General features: G+C 44.0%; 1 protein-coding gene across 2 annotated transcripts in view; it reads left to right on the forward strand.

Moving 5' to 3' along the window:
* Window positions 1-2,012: 2,012 nt before the first annotated feature.
* Window positions 2,013-22,176, forward strand: part of pdha1b (pyruvate dehydrogenase E1 subunit alpha 1b) — a 31,791-nt gene continuing 11,627 nt past the window's right edge. For both annotated transcript variants that reach the window (XM_083660373.1, XM_083660374.1), the window contains exons 1-9: window positions 2,013-2,108; window positions 3,818-3,838; window positions 6,679-6,834; window positions 8,222-8,287; window positions 8,583-8,756; window positions 9,575-9,701; window positions 9,812-9,903; window positions 12,013-12,105; window positions 12,307-12,462. In XM_083660373.1, coding sequence (XP_083516499.1) covers window positions 2,049-2,108; window positions 3,818-3,838; window positions 6,679-6,834; window positions 8,222-8,287; window positions 8,583-8,756; window positions 9,575-9,701; window positions 9,812-9,903; window positions 12,013-12,105; window positions 12,307-12,462 — 945 coding nt within the window. In that variant the 5' untranslated portion in view covers window positions 2,013-2,048. The remainder of the gene's footprint in view (window positions 2,109-3,817; window positions 3,839-6,678; window positions 6,835-8,221; window positions 8,288-8,582; window positions 8,757-9,574; window positions 9,702-9,811; window positions 9,904-12,012; window positions 12,106-12,306; window positions 12,463-22,176) is intronic.

Genomic DNA, 22,176 nt, shown 5'->3' on the forward strand with positions numbered 1-22,176 from the left:
ACCACAGACTGAGCAATTATGTTTCTTCCCAAGAACTTTACTGTTTTTCTGTGAGTCTAAACCTGACTGAGGTTCACTAGTTTTTGTCCAATCATCATCACTGTCTTCAGTCTCAGGTTCACAAGAGTCTGGAGTCTTGCCATCACTAGCTAGTTGGAACTGACTAGCTGGATCTAAGTTCCTGGCTGGTTCTGATACTCCACAGTCCTCTCCATCAGCTTCTGTTTTCATCTGTTCAGTTGAGCTACTGGCTAGAGGCTCTGCCTCTCTGTTATCCTCTGTTTGGCTTTGATGAAGCTGTGAGGACTGAGGTTTCTCTTCATCATCATCTTCACTCTTCACAGGGACAGTGTAGAGAGTGAGCCTCCAGTCAGCCTCATCCAGCCCTTGAAGCTGCTGTCCCTCCTGACTGATCCAGAGTTCCTCCTGTTCCTCTTTAATGTGTGGGGGCTCGGGGTCCTCCTGAAGCTGCTCTCCCTCCTGACTGGTCCAGAGTTCCTCCTGTTCCTCTTCAAAGTGTGTGGGCTCTGGGTCCTCCTGAAGCTGCTCTCCCTCCTGACTGGTCCAGAGTTCCTCTTTAATGTGTGGGGGCTCTGGGTCATTCTGGTCCAGACTGGAGCTCCACTCCTGCTGCTCAGGGGAAACCTGTTCAACCAACAGCTGCTGGAGGTCAGGAGGCAAGGCTTCTCTGTGTAACCGCACAGCGTCCAGCAGCTTTCGTTGTCGATCGATTTCCACCTGTTTTGAACGAGCAGCTTCCTCCTCGTACTCTGTTATCGTTCTTTCAAACAGCCCAAATATCTCTTCAACAGCCGCAGTTAGGCGCTGCTTCACCACCGCTCTCAGCTTCTGGACTTTAGACATTTTCATTTTCACACAGTGACAGGCAGCAACTTTTCCTCCTGCACCATTTACTACTGACAAACGTTATCCTTCAAAGCTCAGGGATGCAAAGACATGGAGAGTGAAAAGGGTGACATATCAGGGCAGACTCATAAATCCTCCTATTTTGGGATGAAAAATAGGAGGAAAGCTCCAATAGCTTCACAGCTAACGTTAGCTTCACAGCTAAACCATTCATCTGAGTCCATAAGAAGAGCTTCTTCTTCCTCTGTTAAACGGAGCCCAGCCGGGTCCAGTTTATTCGTGATATCATCCGCACAATGCGCACATACGCGTCTTCTGTTTGTAAATTAAACTTCTGAAAGGAAATAACCGGGAAATAATTAGCTACTGCTACTCCTTTCAAGAACGTTTGCATACATCATGGTCGCCATGTTGCGCGAAGTTTTTCTTTTTTTAATTTTTATTCAAAATCAACCCATACACGGAAATGCAGTGTAGATAAAACATAATAGTATTTGACCACGTCAGCAAGCTTCCAGCGAAGGAGATGCATAGATATAAATTAGATATAAATATGTAACGAGGGAGCAGCCGAGCAGCATTTTGCTAAACAAACCCGCGTTTCTGGGTGGAAACTGCAGTGGGGAGTGGGACCCTATGGAGCTAGCTTTGAGTGCTCAGTCTAGCCCATTGACATAAATATCTCTAGCCCCAGCTGTACGGTATACATTTAAAAAACTACCAACAGTTCACACAGCTTCATCACGACATGCATATATTATACATCAAACTCTTGTGCTATTTGTGCCCTCACCCAGAATGTCAAAATATAAGCGATGTCATGTATAGTTTTTGAGATATTAAAGTTTGTTTGGCACAACTCATACTAGTTCAGATCGTTACGTTTTCTTCTATAAGTAAATTATAGACACTCTGAACCTTTTTGGATTATTGATTCATACTAGTTCACTTCCGCGGTTCCGGGTGATTTGTTGTTGTGATGTCACGCTGATTACTGCATGCTAGTCTCGAACGACTTGGTCTGGGTGCGGAACCATCTAGCTACGAATCCGCGGGTTCGTTTTCCCGACGGACACTAAACACGGAAGTAGCAGTTCAGACAGTCAGTAGTGTGTGGTGTGCTTAGCGTTTAGCCTTAACGCGTTAATCCCTTTAGTTTCAGGTCGTCTGTGTTCAGTAGCATGCAAAATATGTTAACGATGATTTCTAACGCGTTGTGTAGGGTCACTGGAAAGAATGTGGTGAGTTGCGTGGGAATGTCTGAGGTGTTTCTGATCTCAACTTGGGTGATGCTAACCGTTAGCTAGCTTGCTATTGATGATGCTGACCTTGTAGGCGAGCTATAACGTTGCTCGTCGCTACCTTCCCCGTTTGCATGCCGCGATCGATGCATGTTCTTTGTGCCTGCTTATTGGCTGGTGCTGGAGTGGGAACATGAGTGAAGAGTCTGGCTAAATGCGTTGCTTTGATCAAATCTGATAGGTCTTGGATCCTGTGACTGTCTCTACTCTCACTTTTGTCTTGTCTGTGTGTGTAAAAGGATTGCACATGTGGAATTTGACCAAACAAGCCAGCTGTGGCACACCAAACACACAAACATCTGTGTCTGTCTGCGTTTGTTGTAGAATGTTTGATTGGTGTGCCATGTGGACGGGCTATTATAGAGAACTGATTTTACTCTGCTTAAGCCGATTTTCAACCAGCTTTGTATTATTACAACATCTGTAGTATATCAGAAAACGGTAAAGTTTTGCAGGCATTTATTTAGTTAGACAGTAATTGATAATTGATTTGAGTTAAGTTGTGGACCAGTGATGTAATTGCGCATGAATGTTCCTTGGCCAAGCTGTATAGCATGTGCACAGGGCAGGCATGCTGTCTTTGAGCTGTATAGCATGTGCACAGGGCAGGCATGCTGTCTTTGAGCTGTATAGCATGTGCACAGGGCAGGCATGCTGTCTTTGAGCTGTATAGCATGTGCACAGGGCAGGCATGCTGTCTTTGTTTGGTGCCAGCAGCAACATCGTTCCCATAGGCCTTGAAATGCTTTCAAAGTTTGAAACCTCTGACCATCCTAGAATCATCAACACTTCAAAACAACGCAAATGTCCATTGACAGAGCAGACGTCTGTGTTGAACAGTGTTATATAAATTAATTAATAATAAATTAAGTTAAATGTAGTAGCTACTCAAATCCTTGATTTACTGAAGTGAAAGCAGCAATAACTTATATTGGAAATAAATACTTAATTGAAAGTATACTCCTGTCAAAATTTTACTTGAGTAAAAGTATAGAAGTATTAGCAGTACAATGTCTTGAAGTATGAATAAAAGTACTCATTTTGAAGACTAGTTTTTAAGTGAATGATGCATTAGCCTCCAAGAAGTATTTTAATATTGTAGGATGAACTACTACTCCATATACTATTGGATAATATTTTGTGAGCTCATCTTTTTAATGTAAAACCTTGTTCTACAAAGTAGCTAGTAACTCCATCCGTCCTAAATGTAGTGGAATAAAAAGTACAATATTTCCCTTTAATTGTAGTGGAGGAAAAGTAGGAGGTCCCACAAAATGGAAATACTCAAGTGCCTGTACCTCCAAAATTTTACTTATTTATTTTAATTTTACAGTAAGTTGTTTTTTTTTCTTCTCCATTTCATTTAATGAAATAGTAAGTGTAAGTGTACTTGCTTTCCACCTCTGATGATGACTAATTCACGTCTAACTCCAGTTTCCCCAAACAAGGCATTGGAAGTAATTGAAAAGTGGAATTTGATGTTGAAGTGAGTGTGGGCTCCATATTGGACAAGCAAAACTCGCTTGCTTTTACTCTGTCCCTCCTGCTTTTTCTCTCTCTTACACAACGTCACACACACACACCTACCTCTGTTTATTTATTCCCATTCTCTGTCCCCCCTGCCCTCCTTCCCTTTGGCTGTACCCTAGGGGGCCCAAACAGTGTCAGAGGTAAGCAGATCATGTCAGTAGGCCTGATTCTACTCTATTGTCTATCATTTACATTTGTTTCCAAGGAGCACATGGAAGAAACTACTTTTATCATTTCAATCCATGCATCTGTCTTGAATAATCTGATGTTTTTGTTTTTCTCCATGTTGCATGAATTAATTTGTCATATCATAAGCTACTAATATGGTAGCCCCATAATGTTCCGCTGTTCTCCGTTCCTCTGTGATCCACTGAATCAGCGTCACACATCGTCCCATAAGGAATTTGGGTGACTCAAGTGGTTAAAACGCTCTCCTACCCGTCTCCGACATCCATTCGCAGATCCGAAGATATAATAATATATAATATATAATAATATATCCTTACGGAAGCCAGTAATTTAGCCGGGGGTGTTAAAATGATATTCCTGTGTGAAACAACCGTTTAAATGCAGTCTTTCCACAGCCTGTGCCGAATTTAGGAGAGGAGAGGCGTCCCAGTGCCGACTAGTCTGGGCATGCTTTACGCCGCTTTTGGCCATGCGTAAACCAAGGAAACAGGAAACAAGTGCACCAAAAAAATCTTTGTTGCCGTTAGCTTGGTGAGGTTACGTTAGCTAGAGCCCGATTAAAAAAAAAAAGCTTCTGTATTGGCTTAACACGTTCACTGCCAACGACGTATTACTCCGTCAAAAAAAATCCAACGGTTGACTGCCACTGACGTATTACTACGTCAAAAAAATGATTTTTTTTTTTTTGACCGTGGGATGTGCATCTAACCCTTTTACATCTCTTATATAATTATTGGAGCCACCGAACGTTTACAACCCATTCCACCGACCCACTAAGTGGCGACAGTGCTCTCCTGACTAGAGGAAGGCAAGCAAAAAGCAGCCATTCTCATGAAAATGGATGGGGGAAAACGCTTTCGTTTTCGCGCTGATTGCTGGCGATGCGGGATTGCAAATTTGCATAATAGATTACAGGTGGAACACACTTTGAAACACGCAGCATAAATATGACCAGAATCGCAAAAGCTTCATCAAAGCTCTCAACCAAAACTCCAAGAAGCGAGCGAGTCCATCCAGACTTCCTCAAACAGCGGCCGCGCAGACAGGCAGCAGCAGCAGCAAAGCAGTGAGACTGGTGACAAGCTTGTGACGGCCGCTGCAGCCAAGAAGAACGCCCACGGAGGGAGGAGTTGGAAGCAGAGGGGGGTTTCCTGCTGTTATGGAGGAAATTACTGTTCAAAACTATTGTTTAGATGTCTGACGTCTTACTGATGCCAAAAATGAATGGTTAAAGTGACTGTTCTATCGAATTTCACAAAAAGCCGTTTATCTCTGAATAATTTTTCTGACGCTGAAACCATGCTGTATTCAACTGCTAATGCTTACATAACTACTAACTCTACAAACTAACTCTTTTAGACAGAGAAAGCACACATTCTATTAGTTCTTTTGAGATATTGTGTGTTCACAAAATCTTAGCAGAAAAGAATCCTCGGGTCTTGAAAGATGAGCCAGAATCCTCAAAAAACCCCTCTGGCAGAAGCTAACTACAGTAAAAAAAAAACGTCTGGCAGTGAATGTGTTAAAATATGTGATATTGTGAATCTGCGATGTTTCTCCAAGAACTTGTTCAAAAACTTTGTTCGGTACGTCCATTTCTTATTCAGTTTGTAAACGGAGGCCATGCTCTTTCTCGCCGAGAAGAGCCTGGTGACGCGAGGTTAGTGCCGACAGGAACTTTGGGAGTTTGAGTATTTCATGACATGTTTTGCTTCCCAGGTGCGCTGGATTTGATCACTATGCTGTCATATCCATGTGACTGCAATGTTTGCTCGCCACGTGCAAGCGGTGCACCATGATAGTAAGATCAAACACGCCCTGCTGTAAATTTGGCACAGGCTGTGGAAAGACTGCTTTTAAACGGTTGTTTCATGCAGGAATATCATTTTAACACCCCCGGCTATATTATTGGTTTCTGTAAGGAGATTATTAATCTTTGGATCTGTGATCGGACGTCTGAGACGGATAGGAGAGCATTTTAACGACTTGAGTCGACGGTTTTCCTTATGGGACGATGTGAGGCTGATTCAGAGTGGATCGCAGAGGAATGGAGAACAGCGGCACATTATGGGGCTACTAATATGGTAGCCCTAACACAGACCCCGGTTTCCAGGGTTAGAACTTATTTCACATTGGTACAACATTTGGCTATAGTTTTGGGGCATTCCATGGCAGCAAACCAAGCTTTTGATAAACAGATTCACTAGCTAAGTAGATGTTTAGAATAGACTAGGACCTCAGACAGTGGGTGGTCACCTGTCAAAGTGGCTGGTACAGTAGCTAGCTACTAGCCGCTGCAGTGTGTCAGCATGTGACTGTAGGCTGGTGGTAGTTTGTCACCCTGCACTGAAGCCACATTTGCTGGCCTTAAAATCAGTAATGATGTCAGTACGTAACAGCTTTCCTCCTAGTTGTCTAAAACAATGTAACAAACCAACAAAAGCAGACTGGCAAAAGTATTGGTTTTGGAAAAGTAGTCCCCAATTTGACTATTTGTAGTCCCCAGTAAAGACTCGGTCACTGTCTTGGTGTGTCGCAAATAAAGTCAAACCAGGCGAAGGTATTGATGCCTCAAAATGATGTACCAATCCTGAAATATGGAATCAACTACGACACTGTTGGGCTGGTACTAGTCTCCATGTTCCCCGAGCGTGTCTCTCCTCTAGAAGCCAGGAATCTGTTTGTGTTTATTCTCCATCTAGCTGCTTGTTGTGCTGTTGTCATCATTGGATTCTCACTGTGGCTCTGTAGAGCTTCTCTGGTCTGATTGGTTGGCTCCTGTGTTCCTCAGTTGCTGATTGAGCTGTCAGAGTACGTCACTTTAACCTCACCGGCGGCGCCCGCCATGGCAAAGACCCAGCGGCAACCACCTAAACCACCTCCAATCAGTCCTAGAGCCTCTGCTGCAGAGATAGTTAGCCCGCAGACTGTCCCGCTAGCCACACCAGTAAGAGCTTGTGTAGCCTCGTCCATGCCTGTCTGCTGTGCTCACTAACCAGGGGGCAAATATTGACTTGTCTGTCTTTGGGCCACTGGGGCTGCTGGTACCCTATAACTGTAAAGAAGGAAGGAATCGGACTCCTAAAACACTTTTAACACCGTTAAAACACAGCTCTTGGCGATGCATCTTGCATTTGTGGGTCCGTTTTGGTGTTGGGTGCTGTATTGCTTATTCACAATCACAAATTATATCTAACAATGTAAGAGTATCCAAAGCTGAAGTTGTCCTTTCAGCAGCCACGTTTTACTATTTTCAGGGCAACATGAAGAAGTTACTCTATAATACTGTATAAGTGCCGAGGTGATCACTGAGCTGTGTTGCTACACCAAGGAGAGACTTTTTGGTCAACAGGCTACAGTGGCTGGTAAAATACATTAATTTAAGCAACTAGTATTTACTAACTTAATATTTCACCAGCACACTAGTGACTGGTGGTCAATAGGGATGCCCCGATATATCAGCCATATATCGGTATTGGACGATATTGGCATTGTTGACTGCAATTGGCCTATCGGCAAAAAGGATGGCATTCACAGATTGCAGTGGCCATATTTATATCAGTGCGTCACATAATTTCTGCCTGGCTACTAAATATATTCTATTATTTACCGTAATCAACTAAAACTAGACTAAAATAAAACATTTCAGATGACTGAAATATGACTAAAACTAAATCAAAATTTGCTGTCAAAATTAACACTGAAACGGAGCAGTGCTGAAATAGAGGATTTGTTTTAAAAGCTTACAAAAACACATTAAAAACCTCCAAAGAAACAAGCTTCTGTTATCTGTTATACAGTTATTTTTCACAAAATAATATTTTTACATGTCAAAGTAGGTTATATTAAAGCTTGATTGTTTCATAATTACCTAAAACAGTTCGGTTATTTGTTTATAATGAAGAGTTCTTAGTTTCCCTGTGACAGAAGTTACTCCTTTATATCGATATCGGCTATCGGCCAAATTGTTATTTTAAACATTGGTATCGGCCCAGAAGTCTGCAATCGGTGCCTCCCGTACTGGTGAAGTAGACAAGCTGAAGATTTGGCTGGTGGTAATCTCCCACTCTGTTACTGGCTAAAAGGGAAATTGTACTTCTGCGTCAAAGCTATGCTGTGCTTGTGGGTACTACTGTCTGCACTCCTTGTGGTCTTGCGTCACTGTGTGCACTGCAGTTGGGTTTTTGAAGAGGTATGTGTAACTAAGCTGCGGCGCCCTCTGCAGGCTGCGCTGACCACATCAGGGAACACAGTGACGATTCTAGTTGCAATCTAGTCCAGTACGACGTGTATGTGTTTGAGTGTGTAATGTAATGTTTTTATCTCGTCTCCAGGCAAGCAGAATCGTGGTTTCCCGCTCCTTTGCTGACTTCACCCCTCAGGCGACCTTTGACATCAAGGTAAAAATCAGGGAAAGTAAATATCACAGCGGAAGACAAGAAATCACAAGCCTCATTGCACAGGAAATATAATTTTTAAAACTATAATTTTTCCCTGACTTGAGGGTGTCAGCAGACTGTCAGATACCTCAGACACCACCGGCTTGTGATAAAACTTAGAGGGACGATGCATCTTGTTACTGATCGGCCCAAGCTGTGCCTGAGGCAGACGACATGTTTACTTGTTTTGATTTGAAAAACAAAGTCCGTAAGGCTATCTCTAAGCCAGATCTCCCCTCTGTCTTTTGGCCAATAGAAATGTGATGTGCACCATCTGGAGGAGGGGCCTCCGGTGCGGGCGGAGCTGACGCGGGAGCAGGGCCTGCAGTACTACCGCACCATGCAGACCATCCGCCGCATGGAGCTCAAGGCCGACCAGCTCTACAAGCAGAAGATCATCAGGGGCTTCTGCCACCTCTATGATGGACAGGTGGGATCACATCACACACACTAGAGTAGTCGGCTTTGATATCAAAGTCGCTAGTTTGGATCCAGGACTCACTGGGAACATCTTGAGTGTCAGGAGGTGAAGAAGTGCTCTCGCCTCAACTGTTAAGTTACCCCTGAGCAGGGCATTTAAAGGATGATTTTGCCCATTTTTAACCAGCTTTGTATCATTACAATGTCAGTAGTACAGTATATGCAAATGAACAGTGTTTACCATGCCTCTGTGTTGCCTGTACAGAGAACTCACTTGCAGAATTGACTCAAAATGATGTGGAGTCCATTACATGTATGCCTGCAAGCGAATGGGGAGCTCCCCCTACAGGCAAAATGGAGGGACGGTAAACATTGTTAATTTGCTTATACTACTGACATTGTAATGATACAAAGCTGGTTGAAAATTGGCAGTGTGACTCTAAAACACCTAAATGCTCATGTGGAATAAAAATTAATGAAATGGAACATTTGCTTTAAATAAGCATAAAAAACGTTATGTTAAAAGCCTCCAAAGAAACGATGGCTTCCGAAAAAACACATTCTGAACCAAGTCATTTAACCTGGCATTCCAAAGTTTATTATTTTATCTTTAGTTTAATCTTATTATTGTATTACTATTTTACTTCTCTATTATTTTACCTTTTTTTTCTATATCATTTCCTTGTTTTAAATAGATGTTAGGTGTTTATGTCCAGGACTTTGAGCTGCAAACCATGTATAGAAAGAAGCTTTGCAAATAAATCTATTATTGTTATTACTGAAACACTGTTATGTTGCCTAAGCAGCAGTGTGCGTCTCCACCTACAGGAAGCGTGTGCCATGGGCATTGAGGCGGCCATCAACCCGTCGGATCACGTGATCACGGCATACCGCGCTCACGGCTACACCTACACCCGCGGTGTCGGCGTCAAGGAGATCCTGGCCGAGCTGACGGGTGAGTCGGCTTCACAAACTACAAGCTGGACCTATGCATGAACTTCTCTGCTCCTCCTCACACACGCTGAGTGTATCTGAATGTTCTGTCTCTCCTCCATTTGTTCTCAGGTCGTAAAGGGGGCTGTGCCAAAGGCAAGGGAGGCTCTATGCACATGTATGCCCCACACTTCTACGGGGGCAACGGCATTGTAGGAGCACAGGTAAGGTAACACACACTGTATATGCACACTGTAACACACACTGTATATGCACACTGCATTGTAGGAGCACAGGTAAGGTAACACACACACACTGTATATGCACACTGTAACACACACTGTATATGCACACTGTAACACACACTGTATATGCACACTGTATTGTAGGAGCACAGGTAAGGTAACACACACTGTATATGCACACTGTAAGGTAACACACACTGTATATGCACACTGTAAGGTAACACACACTGTATATGCACACTGTATTGCAGGTAAGGTAACACACACTGTATATGCACACTGTATTGCAGGTAAGGTAACACGCACTGTATATGTACACTGTGTTGCTTGAATTATACAGTTATATAGAGTTTTTGCCTGTCCGTGCACACCCCACATTTTCTAACTAGGCGGACAAAGTGGAGTTTTCAAAAATAACGGTCACTTCCCCGAGGAGAAATCTGCATGGACTATAAAAGCACCAAACGTTTTCTCGTCAGGATTCCGTGTCTCTCATTTCCATGCGACAGTCCATACATCTACCATAGTTCCAGCTTAGGACTGCAGAAATTTCCCAGACACACCAGCACAAATTTCAGGGTTTTTAGCTGTGTCCCAAAAATCAGTCATCATCTATATGTACATGTATTTATCCAAAACTTGCATTGACATGAGTGATGACTTGTCAGCTTCAAGAGTTTCCCATTAATTGGTTCTGTGATGGCTGTTTTTCGTTGTCTATAGCTATTGATCCCAAAGTTAGCGATAACTGGGAGGAACCCAATATACAGGGCTGTATGAAACAATGTAAGAGCCAACTGTCATGTGATGGGTGCAGCATGCCTTGTTTGAAGTAACCAGTGAGCTCTGTTGGGCTTTTGGATTTGGTTTCATGGAGCAAAATGGGTTGCAGTTTATCACAAATTCTGTCCTTTTTCTACCACTTTTTGGCAGTCCCTTGGCGCTTTTATGTAACTTAACCTGTCAATCCTCCAGGTTATTTTATGTAACTTAAAGGACGGCTTTCCCGTGGGGAATATGAATATATATAAAATCTCACGCCCCTAAGGTTTTCGAATCCGTTGAAATTTTTGAAATTGGTTGTTCACAGCCAGAGCTATCAACCATCTCTCACATATTTTTTGGCCCAGCCGGCGCGTTTTACGTCAGAGGGGCCAAGTCCGCCTTGCGAAAGTCGAGCACCTATGAACTACAAGTGTTGTGGGGGTGTGCCGCCATGGTTCCGCCTCTAGAGGTCCTCCACGCCCCTTCAGAGGTCCTGAAGAAAAACAAAAGGCAGCCATCTTTTTTCACCGCATAGACTAGGCTAGCTATTGTTAGCTCCCCATAGCTCCTTGCAAAGAACCATATCTCGGGAAGGGAAGCACATACAGACACGGGACTGGCGGCATTGGAAAGCTCGTCAAATTTTACATCTAGTAGAAGGTGCGTTGAAGTTACGAAATCAACGCTGAGCATTGATTTTGATTTTTGATTTTTTTACATGAAATAGTTACATCAGATGCGCGTAACTCCTAGGAAAATGCCTTAAAATGCATGAATTTTTTTTTATGAAGACATCTCCCGACATATATACTACCGTTTAATTTGGTGCAATTTGGAGGCAATTTTTTTTTAATTATTCTTGTTCTACTAATGTTTTTATGTCTAAGCCTTCTTCTTCTTCTTCTTCTTCTTTGAGTTTTATGGCGGGTGGCAAGCATGTGCATTACCGCCACCTACTGGAGTTTGATATCAGCCAAATGCCTGAGGGGTGGGCGTGGACTTGAAGGCCACGCGAGCCCAGTGCATTGTGGGAAGTGTAGGATTTCGGGTCCCCGCACCCGCCCCTCCCCTCCACCAGCCCAAACCCCCCCCCCCCCCCCCCCCACACACAGAGTGGATTTTGGTTGATAGCTCAGGCTGTGAACAACCAATTTCAAAAATTTCAACGGATTCAAACTCCTTAGGCGCGTGAGATTTAATATATCTTCATATTCCCCACGGGAAAGCCTTCCTTTAACCTGTCAATCCTCCAGGTTCTTTTATGTAACTTAACCTGTCAATCCTCCAGGTTCTTTTATGTAACTTAACCTGTCAATCCTACAGGTTCCTTTAGGAGCAGGCATTGCTCTGGCCTGCAAGTACCAAGGCAACAACCAGTTGTGTGTCGCGCTGTACGGAGACGGAGCAGCCAACCAGGTGAGACACTTTATTCCAAACTAAGAAATAAATTAACTTCTGAGAAAAGCCACATGCCATTTTCATTATTTGACCAACCAACACGTTTTTGCCTGGTGTAAGACATTCAGATGTTGGCTGGTATCCCCCCGAGTTCCTTTCTTGTTTATTCGTTTGAATTTGTGACTCCATGATAATGGTGGTTCTCTCTGATCCAATCAGGGCCAGATCTTCGAGTCGTTCAACATGGCTGCCTTGTGGAAGCTGCCGTGTATTTTCGTCTGCGAGAACAACAAATACGGCATGGGGACGTCTGTGGAGAGAGCTTCAGCCAGCACTGACTACTACAGGAGAGGAGACTACATACCAGGGATCAGAGTGAGACACAAACATTATGACAGAAACTACAGGAGAGCAGACTACATACCAGGGATCAGAGTGAGACACAAACATTATGACAGAAACTACAGGAGAGCAGACTACATACCAGGGATCAGAGTGAGACACAAACATTATGACAGAAACTACAGGACAGGAGACTACATACCAGGGATCAGAGTGAGACACAAACATTATGACAGAAACTACAGGACAGGAGACTGCATACCAGGGATCAGAGTGAGACACAAACATTATGACAGAAACTACAGGACAGGAGACCACATACCAGGGATCAGAGTGAGACACAAACATGACAGAAACTACAGGAGAGGAGACCACATACCAGGGATCAGAGTGAGACACAAACATTATGACAGAAACTACAGGACAGGAGACTGCATACCAGGGATCAGAGTGAGACACAAACATCATGACAGAAACTACAGGACAGGAGACCACATACCAGGGATCAGAGTGAGACACAAACATTATGACAGAAACTACAGGAGAGGAGACTGCATACCAGGGATCAGAGTGAGACACAAACATTATGACAGAAACTACAGGAGAGCAGACTACATACCAGGGATCAGAGTGAGACACAAACATTATGACAGAAACTACAGGACAGGAGACTACATACCAGGGATCAGAGTGAGACACAAACATTATGACAGAAACTACAGGACAGGAGACTACATACCAGGGATCAGAGTGAGACACAAACATTATGACAGAAACTACAGGACAGGAGACTGCATACCAGGGATCAGAGTGAGACACAAACATGACAGAAACTACAGGAGAGGAGACCACATACCAGGGATCAGAGTGAGACACAAACATTATGACAGAAACTACAGGACAGGAGACTGCATACCAGGGATCAGAGTGAGACACAAACATCATGACAGAAACTACAGGACAGGAGACCACATACCAGGGATCAGAGTGAGACACAAACATTATGACAGAAACTACAGGAGAGGAGACTGCATACCAGGGATCAGAGTGAGACACAAACATGACAGAAACTACAGGAGAGCAGACTACATACCAGGGATCAGAGTGAGACACAAACATTATGACAGAAACTACAGGACAGGAGACTACATACCATGGATCAGAGTGAGACACAAACATTATGACAGAAACTACAGGACAGGAGACTACATACCATGGATCAGAGTGAGACACAAACATCATGACAGAAACTACAGGACAGGAGACTACATACCATGGATCAGAGTGAGACACAAACATGACAGAAACTACAGGAGAGGAGACCACATACCTGGGATCAGAGTGAGACACAAACATTATGACAGAAACTACAGGAGAGGAGACCACATACCAGGGATCAGAGTGAGACACAAACATTATGACAGAAACTACAGGAGAGGAGACCACATAACCAGGGATCAGAGTGAGACACAAACATCATGACAGAAACTACAGGACAGGAGACTACATACCATGGATCAGAGTGAGACACAAACATCATGACAGAAACTACAGGACAGGAGACCACATACCAGGGATCAGAGTGAGACACAAACATTATGACAGAAACTACAGGACAGGAGACTACATACCAGGGATCAGAGTGAGACACAAACATCATGACAGAAACTACAGGAGAGCAGACTACATACCAGGGATCAGAGTGAGACACAAACATTATGACAGAAACTACAGGACAGGAGACTACATACCATGGATCAGAGTGAGACACAAACATCATGACAGAAACTACAGGAGAGGAGACTGCATACCAGGGATCAGAGTGAGACACAAACATCATGACAGAAACTACAGGACAGGAGACCACATACCATGGATCAGAGTGAGACACAAACATCATGACAGAAACTACAGGACAGGAGACCACATACCAGGGATCAGAGTAAGACACAAACATTATGACAGAAACTACAGGAGAGGAGACTACATACCAGGGATCAGAGTGAGACACAAACATTATGACAGAAACTACAGGAGAGGAGACTACATACCAGGGATCAGAGTGAGACACAAACATCATGACAGAAACTACAGGACAGGAGACCACATACCATGGATCAGAGTGAGACACAAACATCATGACAGAAACTACAGGAGAGCAGACTACATACCAGGGATCAGAGTGAGACACAAACATTATGACAGAAACTACAGGACAGGAGACCACATACCAGGGATCAGAGTGAGACACAAACATTATGACAGAAACTACAGGAGAGGAGACCACATACCAGGGATCAGAGTGAGACACAAACATTATGACAGAAACTACAGGACAGGAGACTACATACCAGGGATCAGAGTGAGACACAAACATCATGACAGAAACTACAGGAAAGGAGACTACATACCAGGGATCAGAGTGAGACACAAACATCATGACAGAAACTACAGGAAAGGAGACCACATACCAGGGATCAGAGTGAGACACAAACATTATGACAGAAACTACAGGAGAGGAGACTACATACCAGGGATCAGAGTGAGACACAAACATTATGACAGAAACTACAGGAGAGGAGACTACATACCAGGGATCAGAGTGAGACACAAACATGACAGAAACTACAGGAGAGCAGACTACATACCAGGGATCAGAGTGAGACACAAACATCATGACAGAAACTACAGGAGAGGAGACCACATACCAGGGATCAGAGTGAGACACAAACATTATGACAGAAACTACAGGAGAGGAGACCACATACCAGGGATCAGAGTGAGACACAAACATTATGACAGAAACTACAGGACAGGAGACCACATACCAGGGATCAGAGTGAGACACAAACATTATGACAGAAACTACAGGAGAGGAGACCACATACCAGGGATCAGAGTGAGACACAAACATTATGACAGAAACTACAGGACAGGAGACTACATACCATGGATCAGAGTGAGACACAAACATGACAGAAACTACAGGAAAGGAGACCACATACCAGGGATCAGAGTGAGACACAAACATGACAGAAACTACAGGAGAGGAGACTACATACCATGGATCAGAGTGAGACACAAACATCATGACAGAAACTACAGGACAGGAGACTACATACCATGGATCAGAGTGAGACACAAACATCATGACAGAAACTACAGGACAGGAGACTACATACCAGGGATCAGAGTGAGACACAAACATTATGACAGAAACTACAGGAGAGGAGACTACATACCAGGGATCAGAGTGAGACACAAACATCATGACAGAAACTACAGGAGAGCAGACTACATACCAGGGATCAGAGTGAGACACAAACATCATGACAGAAACTACAGGAGAGGAGACTACATACCAGGGATCAGAGTGAGACACAAACATCATGACAGAAACTACAGGACAGGAGACTACATACCAGGGATCAGAGTGAGACACAAACATCATGACAGAAACTACAGGAGAGCAGACTACATACCAGGGATCAGAGTGAGACACAAACATTATGACAGAAACTACAGGACAGGAGACTACATACCAGGGATCAGAGTGAGACACAAACATTATGACAGAAACTACAGGAGAGCAGACTGCATACCAGGGATCAGAGTGAGACACAAACATCATGACAGAAACTACAGGAGAGGAGACTGCATACCAGGGATCAGAGTGAGACACAAACATCATGACAGAAACTACAGGAGAGGAGACTACATACCAGGGATCAGAGTGAGACACAAACATTATGACAGAAACTACAGGAGAGGAGACTGCATACCAGGGATCAGAGTGAGACACAAACATTATGACAGAAACTACAGGAGAGGAGACCACATACCAGGGATCAGAGTGAGACACAAACATCATGACAGAAACTACAGGAGAGGAGACCACATACCAGGGAACAGAGTGAGACACAAACATCATGACAGAAACTACAGGAGAGGAGACTACATACCAGGGATCAGAGTGAGACACAAACATGACAGAAACTACAGGAGAGCAGACTACATACCAGGGATCAGAGTGAGACACAAACATTATGACAGAAACTACAGGACAGGAGACTACATACCATGGATCAGAGTGAGACACAAACATTATGACAGAAACTACAGGACAGGAGACTACATACCATGGATCAGAGTGAGACACAAACATCATGACAGAAACTACAGGACAGGAGACTACATACCATGGATCAGAGTGAGACACAAACATGACAGAAACTACAGGAGAGGAGACCACATACCTGGGATCAGAGTGAGACACAAACATTATGACAGAAACTACAGGAGAGGAGACCACATACCAGGGATCAGAGTGAGACACAAACATTATGACAGAAACTACAGGAGAGGAGACCACATAACCAGGGATCAGAGTGAGACACAAACATCATGACAGAAACTACAGGACAGGAGACTACATACCATGGATCAGAGTGAGACACAAACATCATGACAGAAACTACAGGACAGGAGACCACATACCAGGGATCAGAGTGAGACACAAACATTATGACAGAAACTACAGGACAGGAGACTACATACCAGGGATCAGAGTGAGACACAAACATCATGACAGAAACTACAGGAGAGCAGACTACATACCAGGGATCAGAGTGAGACACAAACATTATGACAGAAACTACAGGACAGGAGACTACATACCATGGATCAGAGTGAGACACAAACATCATGACAGAAACTACAGGAGAGGAGACTGCATACCAGGGATCAGAGTGAGACACAAACATCATGACAGAAACTACAGGACAGGAGACCACATACCATGGATCAGAGTGAGACACAAACATCATGACAGAAACTACAGGACAGGAGACCACATACCAGGGATCAGAGTAAGACACAAACATTATGACAGAAACTACAGGAGAGGAGACTACATACCAGGGATCAGAGTGAGACACAAACATTATGACAGAAACTACAGGAGAGGAGACTACATACCAGGGATCAGAGTGAGACACAAACATCATGACAGAAACTACAGGACAGGAGACCACATACCATGGATCAGAGTGAGACACAAACATCATGACAGAAACTACAGGAGAGCAGACTACATACCAGGGATCAGAGTGAGACACAAACATTATGACAGAAACTACAGGACAGGAGACCACATACCAGGGATCAGAGTGAGACACAAACATTATGACAGAAACTACAGGAGAGGAGACCACATACCAGGGATCAGAGTGAGACACAAACATTATGACAGAAACTACAGGACAGGAGACTACATACCAGGGATCAGAGTGAGACACAAACATCATGACAGAAACTACAGGAGAGCAGACTACATACCAGGGATCAGAGTGAGACACAAACATTATGACAGAAACTACAGGACAGGAGACTACATACCAGGGATCAGAGTGAGACACAAACATTATGACAGAAACTACAGGAGAGCAGACTGCATACCAGGGATCAGAGTGAGACACAAACATCATGACAGAAACTACAGGAGAGGAGACTGCATACCAGGGATCAGAGTGAGACACAAACATCATGACAGAAACTACAGGAGAGGAGACTACATACCAGGGATCAGAGTGAGACACAAACATTATGACAGAAACTACAGGAGAGGAGACTGCATACCAGGGATCAGAGTGAGACACAAACATTATGACAGAAACTACAGGAGAGGAGACCACATACCAGGGATCAGAGTGAGACACAAACATCATGACAGAAACTACAGGAGAGGAGACCACATACCAGGGAACAGAGTGAGACACAAACATCATGACAGAAACTACAGGAGAGGAGACTACATACCAGGGATCAGAGTGAGACACAAACATGACAGAAACTACAGGAGAGCAGACTACATACCAGGGATCAGAGTGAGACACAAACATTATGACAGAAACTACAGGACAGGAGACTACATACCATGGATCAGAGTGAGACACAAACATTATGACAGAAACTACAGGACAGGAGACTACATACCATGGATCAGAGTGAGACACAAACATCATGACAGAAACTACAGGACAGGAGACTACATACCATGGATCAGAGTGAGACACAAACATGACAGAAACTACAGGAGAGGAGACCACATACCTGGGATCAGAGTGAGACACAAACATTATGACAGAAACTACAGGAGAGGAGACCACATACCAGGGATCAGAGTGAGACACAAACATTATGACAGAAACTACAGGAGAGGAGACCACATAACCAGGGATCAGAGTGAGACACAAACATCATGACAGAAACTACAGGACAGGAGACTACATACCATGGATCAGAGTGAGACACAAACATCATGACAGAAACTACAGGACAGGAGACCACATACCAGGGATCAGAGTGAGACACAAACATTATGACAGAAACTACAGGACAGGAGACTACATACCAGGGATCAGAGTGAGACACAAACATCATGACAGAAACTACAGGAGAGCAGACTACATACCAGGGATCAGAGTGAGACACAAACATTATGACAGAAACTACAGGACAGGAGACTACATACCATGGATCAGAGTGAGACACAAACATCATGACAGAAACTACAGGAGAGGAGACTGCATACCAGGGATCAGAGTGAGACACAAACATCATGACAGAAACTACAGGACAGGAGACCACATACCATGGATCAGAGTGAGACACAAACATCATGACAGAAACTACAGGACAGGAGACCACATACCAGGGATCAGAGTAAGACACAAACATTATGACAGAAACTACAGGAGAGGAGACTACATACCAGGGATCAGAGTGAGACACAAACATTATGACAGAAACTACAGGAGAGGAGACTACATACCAGGGATCAGAGTGAGACACAAACATCATGACAGAAACTACAGGACAGGAGACCACATACCATGGATCAGAGTGAGACACAAACATCATGACAGAAACTACAGGAGAGCAGACTACATACCAGGGATCAGAGTGAGACACAAACATTATGACAGAAACTACAGGACAGGAGACCACATACCAGGGATCAGAGTGAGACACAAACATTATGACAGAAACTACAGGAGAGGAGACCACATACCAGGGATCAGAGTGAGACACAAACATTATGACAGAAACTACAGGACAGGAGACTACATACCAGGGATCAGAGTGAGACACAAACATCATGACAGAAACTACAGGAAAGGAGACTACATACCAGGGATCAGAGTGAGACACAAACATCATGACAGAAACTACAGGAAAGGAGACCACATACCAGGGATCAGAGTGAGACACAAACATTATGACAGAAACTACAGGAGAGGAGACTACATACCAGGGATCAGAGTGAGACACAAACATTATGACAGAAACTACAGGAGAGGAGACTACATACCAGGGATCAGAGTGAGACACAAACATGACAGAAACTACAGGAGAGCAGACTACATACCAGGGATCAGAGTGAGACACAAACATCATGACAGAAACTACAGGAGAGGAGACCACATACCAGGGATCAGAGTGAGACACAAACATTATGACAGAAACTACAGGACAGGAGACCACATACCAGGGATCAGAGTGAGACACAAACATTATGACAGAAACTACAGGAGAGGAGACCACATACCAGGGATCAGAGTGAGACACAAACATTATGACAGAAACTACAGGACAGGAGACTACATACCATGGATCAGAGTGAGACACAAACATGACAGAAACTACAGGAAAGGAGACCACATACCAGGGATCAGAGTGAGACACAAACATGACAGAAACTACAGGAGAGGAGACTACATACCATGGATCAGAGTGAGACACAAACATCATGACAGAAACTACAGGACAGGAGACTACATACCATGGATCAGAGTGAGACACAAACACCATGACAGAAACTACAGGACAGGAGACTACATACCAGGGATCAGAGTGAGACACAAACATTATGACAGAAACTACAGGAGAGGAGACTACATACCAGGGATCAGAGTGAGACACAAACATCATGACAGAAACTACAGGAGAGCAGACTACATACCAGGGATCAGAGTGAGACACAAACATCATGACAGAAACTACAGGAGAGGAGACTACATACCAGGGATCAGAGTGAGACACAAACATCATGACAGAAACTACAGGACAGGAGACTACATACCAGGGATCAGAGTGAGACACAAACATCATGACAGAAACTACAGGAGAGCAGACTACATACCAGGGATCAGAGTGAGACACAAACATTATGACAGAAACTACAGGACAGGAGACTACATACCAGGGATCAGAGTGAGACACAAACATTATGACAGAAACTACAGGAGAGCAGACTGCATACCAGGGATCAGAGTGAGACACAAACATCATGACAGAAACTACAGGAGAGGAGACTGCATACCAGGGATCAGAGTGAGACACAAACATCATGACAGAAACTACAGGAGAGGAGACTACATACCAGGGATCAGAGTGAGACACAAACATTATGACAGAAACTACAGGAGAGGAGACTGCATACCAGGGATCAGAGTGAGACACAAACATTATGACAGAAACTACAGGAGAGGAGACCACATACCAGGGATCAGAGTGAGACACAAACATCATGACAGAAACTACAGGAGAGGAGACCACATACCAGGGAACAGAGTGAGACACAAACATCATGACAGAAACTACAGGAGAGGAGACTACATACCAGGGAACAGAGTGAGACACAAACATCATGACAGAAACTACAGGAGAGGAGACTACATACCAGGGATCAGAGTGAGACACAAACATCATGACAGAAACTACAGGACAGGAGACTACATACCAGGGATCAGAGTGAGACACAAACATTATGACAGAAACTACAGGAGAGGAGACCACATACCAGGGAACAGAGTGAGACACAAACATCATGACAGAAACTACAGGAGAGGAGACTACATACCAGGGATCAGAGTGAGACACAAACATCATGACAGAAACTACAGGAGAGGAGACTGCATACCAGGGATCAGAGTGAGACACAAACATTATGACAGAAACTACAGGAGAGGAGACTGCATACCAGGGATCAGAGTGAGACACAAACATCATGACAGAAACTACAGGAGAGGAGACCACATACCAGGGAACAGAGTGAGACACAAACATCATGACAGAAACTACAGGAGAGGAGACTACATACCAGGGATCAGAGTGAGACACAAACATCATGACAGAAACTACAGGACAGGAGACTACATACCAGGGATCAGAGTGAGACACAAACATCATGACAGAAACTACAGGAGAGCAGACTACATACCAGGGATCAGAGTGAGACACAAACATCATGACATAAACTACAGGAGAGCAGACTACATACCAGGGATCAGAGTGAGACACAAACATCATGACAGAAACTACAGGAGAGGAGACTACATACCAGGGATCAGAGTGAGACACAAACATTATGACAGAAACTACAGGAGAGGAGACTGCATACCAGGGATCAGAGTGAGACACAAACATCATGACAGAAACTACAGGAGAGGAGACCACATACCAGGGAACAGAGTGAGACACAAACATCATGACAGAAACTACAGGAGAGGAGACTACATACCAGGGATCAGAGTGAGACACAAACATCATGACAGAAACTACAGGACAGGAGACTACATACCAGGGATCAGAGTGAGACACAAACATCATGACAGAAACTACAGGAGAGCAGACTACATACCAGGGATCAGAGTGAGACACAAACATCATGACAGAAACTACAGG

Source organism: Poromitra crassiceps (genome assembly GCF_964638095.1).
Source record: "Poromitra crassiceps genome assembly, chromosome: 2".
Lineage (NCBI taxonomy): Eukaryota > Metazoa > Chordata > Actinopteri > Beryciformes > Melamphaidae > Poromitra > Poromitra crassiceps.